The 16,375-nt window shown below is 32.3% G+C and overlaps 1 protein-coding gene across 2 annotated transcripts in view; it reads left to right on the forward strand.

Annotated features, from left to right (window-relative positions):
• G3BP1 (G3BP stress granule assembly factor 1) overlaps positions 1-16,375 on the forward strand; it is a 37,981-nt gene that overhangs the window by 1,574 nt on the left and 20,032 nt on the right. The window contains exons 1-2 of one of the 2 annotated variants that reach the window (XM_011371250.2): positions 3,024-3,048; positions 15,861-15,973. In XM_011371250.2, the coding sequence (XP_011369552.1) occupies positions 15,879-15,973 (95 nt within the window). In that variant the 5' untranslated portion in view covers positions 3,024-3,048; positions 15,861-15,878. Of the gene's footprint in view, positions 1-3,023; positions 3,049-15,860; positions 15,974-16,375 lie in introns of those variants that run through there. The other variant, XM_011371248.2, reaches the window with a different exon arrangement.

Consider the following 16,375-nt stretch of genomic DNA (forward strand, 5'->3'; position numbering starts at 1 on the left):
AAAGCTGTTATAGTCTTTGGATTAATGAAATAATGTTGCTGTATTGCAGGTCCAAGTCATTACATGACAAATCTCTCTGCTTGAGATACAACTACAATGAAAGTTTTGGGACAAACTCTTCCGAATCAATTTTGATTGGAATGACTTTCAGTTTTGTTTTGTTTTTTAAGAAATTTATCTATTTTGTTTGTACAGACACTTTTTAGGATCGGTGTTGATTTTTTTTTTGCAATTAGAACACATAGTTTACATCCTTGTCATTTTAAAAACTTGTGAGGATGCTTAATATTTGTAAGTGTTTCTATTTACTCGATACTCTTCATGTTGCTTCACAGAAAGTAGCAGTAGATAAAGGATTGATAGATTGTTATGAACAGGTTTTTTTTACCTATGTTGGTGTTGCCATAAATAACAGAGTGCTTTAAGAGAATAACATTGTTTTACTTGGAACTTGCCTTCTGTAGCAATTCCAGTTATCTGCATTTAGACACTCCTTAACTATTAGTATTTTTAGTTATTGAATGTTAAAACACCATGATGACCTACATTTAAACTGTTACAGTTGAGCGCAGCTAATTTTATTGTTGACATAAAACATGTCAATAAAATTGTGCATTAATTGAGGGGAAATTTTGTTACTTTCCCCTTCTAAATATATATTTTTTTCTTAGAAAAACATTGCTCTTGGTCTCAGGCTAATGGTTATCAGTTAGGCAGGAATATGAAAACTAGTATTTCATAAATTGTAGCCCAGCTAATCTCTTGTGCATTAATTTATAAAGAACAAATGAATTGAAGCAAACTGTGATAATGCAAGACTTGGGTGCCTCCCCGCATCCCAGCTAAGTCTGAGGTGACTTTTGTTGTGGTTATATCCTTTCAGTCTAAGCTTTTGTAGCTCTTCTAGCTGGTAGAAAAGTAGGCAGTTCTTTGTTCTTTATTTAACTCACATTCAGTTTGCTGTTCTCAGCTGACAGTCTGCTAAGGGAACATCAGGAGGTTGGTAATGTTTGTTGGTGACCTACTTTGCAGCAGTTTTTTTTTTTCTTTTTTTGTTTTTTGGTAAATTACACTTTTATTTTTTACTTGCTTTAGTACTTTGCATAAAAAGTAAAGGCCAGAGGTTAGTTTTGAATTTTTATAGATTTGTGAATTTTATATGGTTATTAGCATGGCTGGGGCATTGTGTTTAATTAAAAGATGAAATTTAACATAAAGCCTGAATTTGTGACCTAAACTAATTTTTTAAATCTTTTTGCCAGTTTAATAAAATTACCCACATGCTCTTTCAACTTTTTGCAATTAGATTGTTTTTCTTTTAATTTTTCAGAATTTCAGTCTGCATTGAATGTTCATTTAATTTTGCTTTAGACTACTTTGGACAAAACTTACTATTTTACGAAGGGAGATAATTGTCAAAGAAGATAGGTTAAAAAAACTTTTTTTTTTTTTTTTTTTTAAACTCTGGCTGGTAAGTTAACATCTAGCTGGCAAAACCTTTAGTGAAATACTGTCTTCCAGCCACGGGGTTAAATTTAGATTCGGCAACTATAATCTCACTTGTAGTTGGTGTTCACACTGTGGCGGTTAACTAGGTTTATGTTTTTAAGTCTCAAAAATCAGCTTTCTGTTTACTTAAAATTTTTTTTGAAGTATTCATGGACACCCTATCTGACCATGGTTGGGTAGGCTAAATTGCAAGCAGAATGATATGGTGAAGAGTTAGGAATAATCTACATGTGAAGAGTGGGCTTTATAAAGTGGAAAGTAAGTAATAAAAAATTTCCCTCACCGGCTGTGGCCTTAGGTCTTTAAAAGGTGACTTTAGGTGATTGATTTCCCTTTCCGTCCTCTGGCTAATCTGTCATATTTTATAATATTGCTGAGCTGTTTAGCCTCTCTGCTACATTTCAGGTATTTAATGAAAGGTACATATTAGAGATGGTTCAGAGAAAGAAAGCTGGCTTCCTGGATGGGACGTGTTTCTATTTTGTAGAGAAGTTAAGTGGCTATATAACAACATCATGTATTTGTATAGCCCTTTACATATTTTAAAAGTGCTTTCACACATATTAGGTTTTCTCATGTTTTTACTTAGAACCGATAATCTGAAACCCAAATAGTCGTCTGAACTATCTTGTAAAGCATACATACGTTGTACCTAGTAGGGAACTGTAGATAGATATGTGCTAGCTATTTATTCAGAAAACCTGAAGGATTCAGAATCTGTAAGGCCTGAATGACAGCTACCTGTCCCTTCCAGGCTCTTGGCCTGCGCCTCAAGTACACGCCATGTTTGTGGACTTTGAGCTTGCTCTTAGAAGGTTTCCTGGAGTGTATCCACCTATGCTGTATGAGATCTAAAGGATAGGAAATTAATGTTTTTAGGAATTTTATAGATGAGGCATTAGTATTTTTTTCATGTTGACGAGAAAGAACAGATGGTTGCTTAATTATAAACCCAGCAGACTAACTTAACTTTGGAATGGGGAAGCGGTGCGAAAAACCAGGAAAAGGTAGTAAATTGTCAAGTTTTCCATTTTCTGTCTTGAGGTTTTTTATCTTTCAGGAAAATTTGTTTTTGAGATAATTTTAGATTTACAGAAGAATTGCAATGCAGGGAGAGATGTCTTATATTCCCTTCACTCAACTTCTGTAATATTAACATCTTACATAATCATGGTTATTTATCATAACTAAGAAATTGATATTGATGAAATACTATTAACTAAACAATTAACCTCATTTGAATTTCCTTACTTTTTCCACTAATGTCCTTCTTCTGTCCTTGATCCCTTCCAAGATACCACATTGCATTTAATCTTCATGTCTCAGTCTCTCTTCTCTGGTCTGTGACAGTTTTTGTCTTTCCTTTGTCTTTTAGGATCCTGACACTTTTGATCTTAATTTGAGTGTGTCTGGTGTTAAGAGTTGACTGAAGTTATGAACTTGGGGAAAGGATACAACAGGTGACAGCCTTATATCAGGGGATACATAATATCATTACTGATTGAATTTAACCTTGATGATTAAGGTGGTTTCTACCAGGTTAGTTTTCTTCCCCTTTGCATATTCTCTCCATTAGAAGATAGTTACTAAGAGGGAGGAGAATCTGAATTTATGGACATTTTACTAAATATTTTGGAGGGGATACTTTGAAGCTATGCAAATACTCTGTTTCTCTAAAGTTTTTCCCCTTAATTTTAATATTTATTAGTGGATCTGACCTGTGGCTAATGTGGTTCTAAATGGTGATTCTATCCCACATTCCTTCTGCATTACTTGACATTCTTCTGTAAAGAAGAGTTGTCTCTTCTCCCCCATTTATTTTTTATTAAGACTTTATTTTCTTATCCATTGATTTTTTTTTTTTTTTAAATTTAGTCATTTATTTTACATAAATTTGGACTGTCGATAGTTTATTCTTTGGGCTGTTGTACCTTAAACTTATTTTTGCTTTTTTGCTTTTATTGTTTAAATTGTTCCAGTTTTGGCTCTTGTGTCCTTTTGATGTTTGTGTTCCCTCCAGACATTTTTTTTTTTTTTTTAAGCATTTTCTTTCTTTATCAGGTGCTTCAGGCTCATCTTTTATTTTGCGTCCTGCCCTAGAATCAACCATGGCTCCAAGGACTGTCAGGAAGACTTTTCAAGGGAGGTGACAGTTGGTAAATGTGAAGAGTGTGGAAGATAGATTGAACAGTAGTAGATCCAGTGGTGGTGAACCTGCTCTTGCTCTGAACATAGACATTGGCTTCTGTAGTAAAATTTTTCTGGTTCTGGGAAAACATTTTTGTTTCTCTAATAACTTATCCAAATTTCAAATGTTTGAATATATAACATAACCTCACAAAAACAGTACAACAGTATATACTCATGTAACTACCCACTTAACTAAAAAGACCACTTAACTATCATCATACTCAGAATTGACAGTTAACGTTTCGCATTACTCTTTTATGTCTGACTTCTTTTTTTTCCTGAACAGTTCCTACCCCTCTCCTTTCCCTAAGACCTTTCATCTTTCCAGATTATTCTATAGGTGGGTTAAATGTAGGGGAAAAAAAAGCTTTATTGAGGTAGAATTGACATAAAATAAACTGGAGATATTTCAAGTGTAAAATGTGATAATTTTTGGCATCGTTTATACTCATGAAACCACTATAATCAAGACAGTGAACATAGCCATCGCCCTCCTACCCCCACAGAGTTTTCTGGTGTTCCTTTGCATATCTTTTCTCTCCGCTCCCCCACCTCTTCTGCCCTCAGAAAGCCCTTATGATGCTTTCTGTCACGGAAGATGTATTTTGTAAAATTTTTATATAAATGAAATCATACAATGTATACTTTATGTTTTTAATTTCTGAGTAATACTATTCTGTAAATATACCATACTTTGTTTACTTATTCACCTGCTAATGGACATTTGGTTTCTTTCTAGCTTTTGACTATTACAAATAAAGCTTCTTAGGAAACTACTTAATCTTTTCAGAGTGGTCGTACCACTTTACATTCCCATAAGCAATGTTTGAGGGTTCCATTTCTTCAATATCCTGACCGACATTATATAGTCAGCCTTTTAAAGTTTAGTCATTCTGTCAGGTGTGTAGTGGTACCTCACTGTGGTTTTAATTTGCATTTCCGTAATTACTAATGCTTAGCATTTTTCATGTGCTTATTTGACATTCAAATAATTTCGGTGATATGTCTCTTTTTTGCTCATATTTTATGAGGTTGTTATCCAATTTTGAGAGTTCTTATACATCTTCTGTATACAAGTTTTCTATCAGATACATGCTTTGTAAATATTCCCAGTCTGGCTTGCCATTTCATTCTTTTATTGTCTTTTGCAGAGCAGATGATTTTAATTTTGGTAGAGTCCATATTATCGATCTGTTTTCTTATAGATCATGTTTTTGGTGTTGCAGCCATAATCTTTGCTTAACTCAAGGTGATGCACATTTTCTCTAGAAGTTTCATTGTTTTAGATTTTACCTAAAACCATTTTGAGTTAAATTTTAATGTGGTTTGAGGCATGAATTAAGGTTCTTTTTTTCTATATGTGGATATGCAGTTGTTCCAGCACCATTTGTTGGAGAAGGAGTATCCATTTTCTTTGGAGTTCTCTGCACTTCTGTTGAAAATCATTTGTCCATTTATATGTGGATATATTTCTCTATTCTGTTCCATGGATTTGTTAATTTTTATATCCAGAGTCTTTAAAAAATAGTTATTTAAAAAATAATCTGGATATAAAAATATATGTCTGAACAATATCTTATTTTGTATATCTTATTTTGTGTATACTAAAAAGACTTCTAAACATTTAAAGGCTATCATAGAGTACATATTTGGCAACTGACTTTTCATTTTAACATTGTTTTTAAGATCTCTTTCATGCTGACTTTATCACTTCTATAAATAGGGTGACTTCATGTTTTGGTTTTCCAAGAATCACTCCTGAGTCCCTCCAGTTAACCTGGCATAATTATTAATAGTACCACTCTTCAATCTTATAAGTGCCCCATGTGATTATCTTAGGTATAGAGGTTTCCATGATGTGAGTAAACTACAACTTAATCCATTTCCCATTTGACAGACATGTACATTATTACCAGTGTTATATTTTAGAAATAGGGTGGCAGTTAAGTTCTCTTTATACCAGATAGGTGAGTTTCTCTTGTGTATATATATCTAGAATAGAATTGCTGGATTCATTAGAATGTTTTAGATTTTATCAGATAACTGCAAAAATAGTTCTCCACTGTGGTTGTACCAGTGGACACGCCCTTCAGTTTTTGCAGATTCTCTTTTCCCTACTTCCTTGCCAATGTTTGGTGTTGGCTATTTTAATACTTTGGGGGAATCTACTCTGAGAACTGGTAGGCTTAATTTGCATTTTACTGATTAGTTTATCTTTTTCTTGCCCATTTATGAGAATTGCTTGTTCCGTTTCCTTTGCCTATTTTTCTTGGGTTATTCTTTATTTTAGTGATTTATATAGGAGTTCTATATACATCCTGGAAACTAATTTTTTATGATGCTGCATTTTTTTTTAATCAAGAAAATAAAACCTGGCATTTATAGAACACAAGATTAAGGCATTTTTCTATTTTGATTTTGTTAGAGTAGGCACTAATATTAAAAGTATTTGGTTGGATTATGCGCAGTCTTCATTGTGCTTCCTGACTGTTGGAAAATGTTCACAGCTCTTTGGAGTCAGTTAAAGGAAGCACCTTTAATATTTCTCTGTGAACTTCAGCAAAATTATTGAGGAAATTCTTTAAAGTTGCCATGCAGTCTAGTACTTTGGGATTACGTGGACATTTTGAAAGTTAAGGGAATGTTTGGTTTCATAAATCAAGGTCAATCCAAAAATAAATCAGATTGTGTTAATCTGTGAGCTGTCATCAACATTTACATGTGTTTGTTTTTTAAAATAACACTTATCGATGATACTGCTTTTCAGAATAGGTAGGGAGAGTATAAAAAATTACGTTTTCTACTTGTAGGTAACTAATAATCAACTCTATTACTTCAAACTTTTTTCTATACTGTAAACTACCTTAATCATAACTTATCCAAATTTCAAATGTTTGAATATATAACATAACCTCACAAAAACAGTACAACAGTATATACTCATGTAACTACCCACTTAACTAAAAAGACCACTTAACTATCATCATACTCAGAATTGACAGTTAACGTTTCGCATTACTCTTTTATGTCTGACTTCTTTTTTTTCCTGAACAGTTCCTACCCCTCTCCTTTCCCTAAGACCTTTCATCTTTCTAGATTATTCTATAGGTGGGTTAAATGTAGGGGGAAAAAAAGCTTTATTGAGGTAGAATTGACATAAAATAAACTGGAGATATTTCAAGTGTAAAATGTGATAATTTTTGGCATCGTTTATACTCATGAAACCACTATAATCAAGACAGTGAACATAGCCATCGCCCTCCTACCCCCACAGAGTTTTCTGGTGTTCCTTTGCATATCTTTTCTCTCCGCTCCCCCACCTCTTCTGCCCTCAGAAAGCCCTTATGATGCTTTCTGTCACGGAAGATGTATTTTGTAAAATTTTTATATAAATGAAATCATACAATGTATACTTTATGTTTTTAATTTCTGAGTAATACTATTCTGTAAATATACCATACTTTGTTTACTTATTCACCTGCTAATGGACATTTGGTTTCTTTCTAGCTTTTGACTATTACAAATAAAGCTTCTTAGGAAACTACTTAATCTTTTCAGAGTGGTCGTACCACTTTACATTCCCATAAGCAATGTTTGAGGGTTCCATTTCTTCAATATCCTGACCGACATTATATAGTCAGCCTTTTAAAGTTTAGTCATTCTGTCAGGTGTGTAGTGGTACCTCACTGTGGTTTTAATTTGCATTTCCGTAATTACTAATGCTTAGCATTTTTCATGTGCTTATTTGACATTCAAATAATTTCGGTGATATGTCTCTTTTTTGCTCATATTTTATGAGGTTGTTATCCAATTTTGAGAGTTCTTATACATCTTCTGTATACAAGTTTTCTATCAGATACATGCTTTGTAAATATTCCCAGTCTGGCTTGCCATTTCATTCTTTTATTGTCTTTTGCAGAGCAGATGATTTTAATTTTGGTAGAGTCCATATTATCGATCTGTTTTCTTATAGATCATGTTTTTGGTGTTGCAGCCATAATCTTTGCTTAACTCAAGGTGATGCACATTTTCTCTAGAAGTTTCATTGTTTTAGATTTTACCTAAAACCATTTTGAGTTAAATTTTAATGTGGTTTGAGGCATGAATTAAGGTTCTTTTTTTCTATATGTGGATATGCAGTTGTTCCAGCACCATTTGTTGGAGAAGGAGTATCCATTTTCTTTGGAGTTCTCTGCACTTCTGTTGAAAATCATTTGTCCATTTATATGTGGATATATTTCTCTATTCTGTTCCATGGATTTGTTAATTTTTATATCCAGAGTCTTTAAAAAATAGTTATTTAAAAAATAATCTGGATATAAAAATATATGTCTGAACAATATCTTATTTTGTATATCTTATTTTGTGTATACTAAAAAGACTTCTAAACATTTAAAGGCTATCATAGAGTACATATTTGGCAACTGACTTTTCATTTTAACATTGTTTTTAAGATCTCTTTCATGCTGACTTTATCACTTCTATAAATAGGGTGACTTCATGTTTTGGTTTTCCAAGAATCACTCCTGAGTCCCTCCAGTTAACCTGGCATAATTATTAATAGTACCACTCTTCAATCTTATAAGTGCCCCATGTGATTATCTTAGGTATAGAGGTTTCCATGATGTGAGTAAACTACAACTTAATCCATTTCCCATTTGACAGACATGTACATTATTACCAGTGTTATATTTTAGAAATAGGGTGGCAGTTAAGTTCTCTTTATACCAGATAGGTGAGTTTCTCTTGTGTATATATATCTAGAATAGAATTGCTGGATTCATTAGAATGTTTTAGATTTTATCAGATAACTGCAAAAATAGTTCTCCACTGTGGTTGTACCAGTGGACACGCCCTTCAGTTTTTGCAGATTCTCTTTTCCCTACTTCCTTGCCAATGTTTGGTGTTGGCTATTTTAATACTTTGGGGGAATCTACTCTGAGAACTGGTAGGCTTAATTTGCATTTTACTGATTAGTTTATCTTTTTCTTGCCCATTTATGAGAATTGCTTGTTCCGTTTCCTTTGCCTATTTTTCTTGGGTTATTCTTTATTTTAGTGATTTATATAGGAGTTCTATATACATTCTGGAAACTAATTTTTTATGATGCTGCATTTTTTTTTAATCAAGAAAATAAAACGTGGCATTTATAGAACACAAGATTAAGGCATTTTTCTATTTTGATTTTGTTAGAGTAGGCACTAATATTAAAAGTATTTGGTTGGATTATGCACAGTCTTCATTGTGCTTCCTGACTGTTGGAAAATGTTCACAGCTCTTTGGAGTCAGTTAAAGGAAGCACCTTTAATATTTCTCTGTGAACTTCAGCAAAATTATTGAGGAAATTCTTTAAAGTTGCCATGCAGTCTAGTACTTTGGGATTACGTGGACATTTTGAAAGTTAAGGGAATGTTTGGTTTCATAAATCAAGGTCAATCCAAAAATAAATCAGATTGTGTTAATCTGTGAGCTGTCATCAACATTTACATGTGTTTGTTTTTTAAAATAACACTTATCGATGATACTGCTTTTCAGAATAGGTAGGGAGAGTATAAAAAATTACGTTTTCTACTTGTAGGTAACTAATAATCAACTCTATTACTTCAAACTTTTTTCTATACTGTAAACTACCTTAATCATGCTCTCATTGTTTGCTTTAAGTCAGGATCCTAAAACCAATACAAAATGATACTGTTGGAAAAATTATAGTATCATAAATTAAAAGTGAATTCCTTCCTATAATTGGAAAACTTCATCAGAAAATAGTCTGATAAAATCTTTCAAAAAAACAAAGTCAGTAGATATCTTCTTTTAAGACAAATTTAAAGGTGAAAATTTTAAACAGTTTTTTAGGAGAATGCTTAGCTCTTAGACCAGTGTCCTGAGAGTTGGCAGGAAGTAACCAGACAGAAAACTTCTGCCCCATGAAAAGTTGAAATTGGGTCGTCCACACCTGCTGCTGGTAAATACAGAGATGTTCTGTGATCCTCAGATCTGTTAAAGTACCCCACTTGTACCCATTAAAAATCAAGAAGAGTAAATTTATGGCGTTAAAAATCTAAAGAGATTTTAATGGTCATTCAGTTTCAAGAGAGCTAAAATATGTTAGGTAACTCGCCACTGGTTATCAGACATTGGTACTCTTTATTGCTTTTTTTTTTTTTCTTTTTAAATTTTATTTTGAAAGTAATGTATGTTCATCTCAGGACATTCGAGCAATGCAGAGGTCTCCGAGTCTTAAATCTTTTTAATAGGTAGATAGTATTCCATTATATAGTGTTCCATATTATATCCATTATAATACATTATATAAGATATAATTGTTCATAACACAGATAGTGCAACAGTGAATACTTTTTATACCTTATTAGTGTGTGTATGCACCTTGTATTTTTAATACAATTTTTGTATGGACTATTTTCCGGAATATAATATCCCCCCCTCCAAAAAAAAGTAGAAAGAAACAGGAGTGGTCAGCGTTCTCAGATTTTAGATTGCTAGTATTTGGAATAAAGTGGGATAAATAAAAAGAAATAAAGTGAGTTAAGTAGTTTGACTGATATTTTATGGTAACTTTTCCCAAAGGAAATATTCCTGATGACTACGATGAGTAAAAGTTGTTTGGAATATTAATTTCAGTTCAGCAAATTTATATTCCTAGTATAAGAATGGAATAAATTATTTAGCAGCGTTTAGCAGAAAAGTAAAACTTAGTGCCTAATTTTTTTAAAGAGAGCAGAAATTTTTATACCTAACAGAGTAAACGTAATCTAAAACAACTATAGTTCTATGATGCATATTTTAAAAGTTGAGATATTAAGCTTTGCACTTGATTTGGTTTTAAAGTTTGACTAGACAGTTAGTCTGTGAGTACACAGGCAAGTCTTCCTAGGTGGATTATTTGGGTGGACCACTGCGGTCATACAGTCGTCACCCTGGTGTTTTCTAAAAGGTAAAGTTTTACATGCTTAGGCTTCTGTTCCAAGGTACTCCACAGAAATTCTTTTTCTCGCAGGAATTAATTATATTTTTATTTTGCTAGCAAAATACGTAAAGAATTAGTCTTCTGGGTGACAGAAAAGGGTGTAGTTAATAGCTATAATATTAATAACAGCTAACATTCAGTTGTTGCTGTCTATCAGACACTTAACTCTCGTAATTATGATTTTGATTTTACAGATGAAAGAACTGAGGGTCACAGAGATTAAGTTACTAGCCTAGGAGCACAGCTAGTGTGAATGGTGTTGGAGAATTTTTCCCAGTGAGAGAATTGGTTAAAATTGGGGGTTCCCTTTTGTTGCATCTCAAATACTCATCTAGTATTTTAAAATAGAGTGCTCAGTTTCCAAGTTTGTCATGTTTTACTTTTGTTTGATTTGGATGGGTCAGTTTAGAACTGGTAAACTGTTGCTATCTTTCTCTCTTTTTAGGATTTCTAAGTGGCCAACTTTTTCTTTAGTCCTTGAGGTCAAGAACTGTTCTTTCCCTAACCTAGCAGCTTTTTAGTATTTCTAGAAAAAAAATTTAAGGGAAAGTAAAATTTTTAAAATACATTTTTTCTTTTCCTTTTATAGAGTACGGTTTTGGGATATTATGACATTTATATGTATTGGGAATATGAGCTTGAATATAAAAGTAGTGGAAAGTAAACTTCCTTGAGTGAAAAATGAGTGATCCTCCCCTCCCCTTTATTTCCAGGTCCTGTTTCTTTCATCTCTGAACTTTCTAGACTGTAATAATTTCAGTTTATATCATTCTTAAGACTTTTACTTTTGAGTGCTTTTTAATACATATCCCAAAATGTTTATTCTGTTGATCTGAAAGCTGTGTAATAAGGGCTTGATTTCCAAATTGGAATTATTTGGAATGTTTGTTTAATGAACTTTGTCTTGAGAGCGTGGCAGGTACCTTTTAAGAAGTCTTCATGTCAACATGGGGAAATGGGAATTACTATTGTTAATCGAAATAATAAAACTAGTTTCCTACTCCTCATTTTGGTACACACTCATAGTCTAACCAATAATGTGTCCACTGGCATATACTGTTATATTAGGAACAACCAGACTCCTCCATAGTTGTACAAATTTGTAAAACCTCTTTTTAAGGGACACAGTGTTCCAGGAGTGTTTAATAAATGAGGGAGAATCTTGGAACTTTTTACCATGTGTTTTCATTGCTGTTCATAGTTTATAATTGACACAGTGGATCAGTAAATGGCAAAACCAGTTTTTCTGAGATGAATCCATTTGAATTTGTAAATTTACTTTCGTTATTTTGGATTTGATAGAATTGAACATTCTGGTGAACAAGAGTGAGATTAAAGACTTTATTCTCAGGAGGTATGATGTTAGTTCACGTATTTCTCATAGCTTGTGTTTTATATTTGAGCCAGAAATGAAGATGATTTCAGAGAGATAATATACCAAATAAAATTTTTATAATTAGGATTGATTGAGTCAATCTGTGTAGGCTCAGATCTTTTTGAGCTCAAATTGCCATTTTCTTTTTTACGGAGAATGGTGATTAAATACACAAGGTTATTCACAAAACTTTTCAGTGTATAGTCTCATATTACTGAAAAACTTCCCTAAACATTTGTAGTAACTGGTGCTGTTGAGTGGTTTTATGTTTTTAATTATTCCACTACATTTTATGATAACTTAAGAATTTTTTTCTTAATGCGGAACGTTTTTTATTTAGAATTTTTGAGACATAATTTACAAACAATAAGATTATAGTGTGTAAAGGTTCAATTTGGAAAGTTTTTCAGTTTTGTACGTATAATTATCACCCAAATATCTTTTCTCACTCTAACCAGTTCTCCTGTGGGCCATTTTAGTCAGTTCCCTCTCAGGCAGCTACTTTCTAGTACCTTGACTTAATTTTCTCTTTGACAGTGTTGTACCTTCTCTCTTAATCTAAATTCTGGAAACCTGACAGTTTAGCCTGACAAATAGGTGATCAGAAATTCACTTGTATAAAATTTTAACCTCTTTTTGTGTGAGAATGTTGAATGAAAGAAAACTTTTTATTCCTGTTATATGTCAGATACTATTAAGTTTTGAGGCTACAAGTTAAATTTTGAGGCTAGAAAGTTATGTAAGAAATGGTCTCTACTTTTAAGAAACATTTAGGAAGAAGCTTGCATTCTTAACTAATGTAGAATTCTTGAAGCCCATGGCTATTTTAATATTGGAATCAGTCTATTTTTTTTTTTTAAAGCAGTGATGAATGCTATACATACTTAGTCACATACTTAGTTTCTTTTTTCCAGTTTTATTGATATATAATTGACGAGAATATTATTTTTAAATACTGCTACCATTTCCTTTGAGCTCATTGAAAAACTTCCCTAAACATTTGTAGTAACTGGTGCTGTTGAGTGGTTTTATGTTCTTAATTATTCCAATACATTTATTATAGAAGAACTTAAAGGAGAGACTTTAAGAGCCAGAGCTTCCAGTTGAATAGAACCATATAGTGATTGTAGTGTAAATATGAGCGTTGGGAGGCTGCATAGGTGTTGAGGCAACCTTGATGACTGACATTAAAACTTGTAACTTTAGTACTGGAGTATTGAAATTTAACTTCAACATATCTGTATTGTGTGTTTCTAAATTTGAAAATTTAAGCCCTAAATAAAGTACCATCTGTTTGGAAAATTAAAAAATGCTAACTGAGAACTTAGTTTCTAAAATATTCAATTATATTAAACTGTTAAACTAATAAAGAAAATTGTTTGGAAACTTGGTGAATGACATGAATTTCTCTGACAAGCTTCAGAATTCTGACAGGAAAAACAAGATGGAGATCAATTTAGCATATAAATATGTTTAACTTTATTTACTTGGCTTTATGGCGATGACCTGAAATAAAATGTTGATGATAATGGTGGAATTAAACCAATAATGAGCTTATTTTAATTTGATTGTGGTAATCTCAAAGGGAAAGGAGGTCTAGAGGTGGTCTATAGGTTTTAATTTTTCTTACCTTTGATATACAACTGAAAGAATTTTCATCATTTTGCATAGGAAGATTGGATGTGAGAAGTAGTATTTGATAAAATGTTATTTAGAAATTTATATTACAATGAAACTACTCATCAGAGTCAACAGATACAGTTTGGTTGATGTTATTAGTCTAGTAATGATGACATTTGTAATATTGACTAGTGGTTAAGAGCAGGTGGTAATGAAGAGAATAGTGAAATTAGAGTAAGAAGATAGGAATTTACTTATTGTGTACTGTTTTCTTTCTCTGATTTATCTGATCTTGAAGGTTCCCTTTACATTGCTTTTTATATTGTGGATATATTGTATATTTTGGATGAGACAAGGAAACAAAACTTTCTGTTCAGCTTCTGTATATATTAGAAAATATGTAAGTACAACTTAATGGAATCGAAAATGATATTAACTTTACCAGTTTCTGAGGAATTGGGAGAGCTGTCTTCCATTTCTGAAATAAGTTGTAAAATCTGGGAACATCACAGAATCACAGTGGTTGTGATTGGGTCAGATGTTAGTGGTTTTCAAATAGAGTAGCTAAGCCCTTTTGATAAACGAAAATTTATATGGAACTCATATGTAAAAAAAGTTCGTTGCGCTGGTTTAATTGAATTAATGGAATATTTTAAAACTCAGAAACCATAGGCCAGAAGACTGTTAAGATTTGCTAATGTCCAATCATAATTTTTAAGTTCTGAAGAAGCTAGGATCAGTAAGAACATCTGAAATTATCTTTTTTCTAGACCAACAGCCAAGGGAAAAAATATTTCTCATTCTGCCTCGGGTTAGTCTACTTTAAGTATTTTAGTTTAAGACCTAGGATTCAAATTCTTGTTACTGATATACTCATAACCATGCCTGCAGGAAAATTACCTTCCAGTATGACTGGGAAGCTCTATACCATAGTGGCTGTTATTTGGGGGGAAATTAAACAGTTCTTCAACTAATTTCTTAGATTTTGGTGAAATAAGTAGTAAATGACACAGGTATTCAAGAATAATGCAGAAATGTACTAGATGAGGATAAACATATCTCCACAGATTCCTTGTGTAGAAATTGACCAATTGAATCCATTTTATCCTTTAAGAAAACTGAAATAAAATTTGACATTCTTATACTGTAATTTGTACATATCCCTCTCTTTGCCTTTAAATTCAAGATGATTTTATTTCTTCAAATGAAAAGTTGGGATTATCTCATGCCATTTTTTTTTTCTTTTTATCTTTTTTTATTTTTTAGATGAGGCAACCCTTGGTTGACCTCACAGATTCAAGGACCTTGTCACCTAAAAATGCTTTATTTTTATTTTTACTTATTTTTACACCTACAGCATCTGGTTTTCCTAGGTGGTCTCCTATCCAAGTACTAACCAAGCCCGATCTTAGCTTCCGAGATCAGACAGAATCGGGCTTATTCAGGATGGCATGGCTGTAGACGTCTCCCCACCAAAATTTATCCTTAAATAATTGACAATAATTAAGGACTTAGCTATGTGTCAGATGCCTTTCTTAACACTTAAAGGCACTAAGTTTAAATCAGAATTTCGAGGTGGTAGGGATTATTGTTGAGTAAATACATTTTGTTTGTTAACTTTTGCCTATATTTTTAGATTATTTTTGGTCCCATTATAGAATAAATTAAACATTTGAACTTTTGGTTTTTATGGTGTCTTTTTAAAGATGCTAAATATTTCTCAGACTTAGTTTTACTAAAAATGTGATGGTATGTGCCTGTATGTCTAAGCTATATTTATTTTTTGATTTTATCATCCTTGAATCACATAATGCCATAAATAGGAATATGTTTGTAATCTTACAACTGAAACACTCTTAATTGGGTTTGATAACTTAGGGGAATTATGATAGGATGCATGATGGAAATATGTACCTATGAGGTTCTTATATTCAGTTTAAGAAAATTGGATATTGGGAATCATGAATTAAATTCTTCATAGTGATTCTCCCGCCCCTTAGTATTTACCTGATTTTAATAAATTTGAATGTTTAGAATCTCATTCCTTTTTAAAACTGAGAATTGCTGAAGTGATCTTGTCTTACTTTGAGTTGCTTTTAGCTAAGTAAGTCTCTTTTCTCCTGCCATTTTCCCCCTTGTACTTGGTCGTTCAGGTTGAACATATTTCTTTTCCTTTTCCAGGTTGAATTGACCAAAGCAATGGTTATGGAGAAGCCTAGTCCCCTGCTGGTCGGGCGGGAATTTGTTAGACAATATTACACACTGTTGAACCAGGCCCCAGACATGCTACACAGGTAAAACATTTTTTCTCCATGCATCATCTAATGCTGTTTTTTAGTATGTGGGTATTTATTCTTGAAATTCTCTTATTCATTGTGCACCTTGTAGGGTTGTTACATAATAGTGCTTTGTATAAGTACCAATAAATTGTGGCTATTAAAATTATATAATTTAAAATAGGATATACAAATATTAAAACATTAGACTAAGATATAAAAACTTACATTATCAGAAAAATAATGCCTGAAAGTATAAAAGTATATTACTCATGGTTTTCTGTTTCTGTAATAATATACTTTTATATTGTTGCGCTTAAAAAACTTTTTTTTTTTTAGTGGAAATGAAACATGCTTGTTCTAAATTAAAAAATGAAATAAATGTGGAAGTAAAACCATGCTTTGTATATGCAAACATTT

The sequence above is a fragment of the Pteropus vampyrus genome, unplaced genomic scaffold, assembly GCF_000151845.1.
Source record: "Pteropus vampyrus isolate Shadow unplaced genomic scaffold, Pvam_2.0 Scaffold185, whole genome shotgun sequence".
NCBI lineage: Eukaryota > Metazoa > Chordata > Mammalia > Chiroptera > Pteropodidae > Pteropus > Pteropus vampyrus.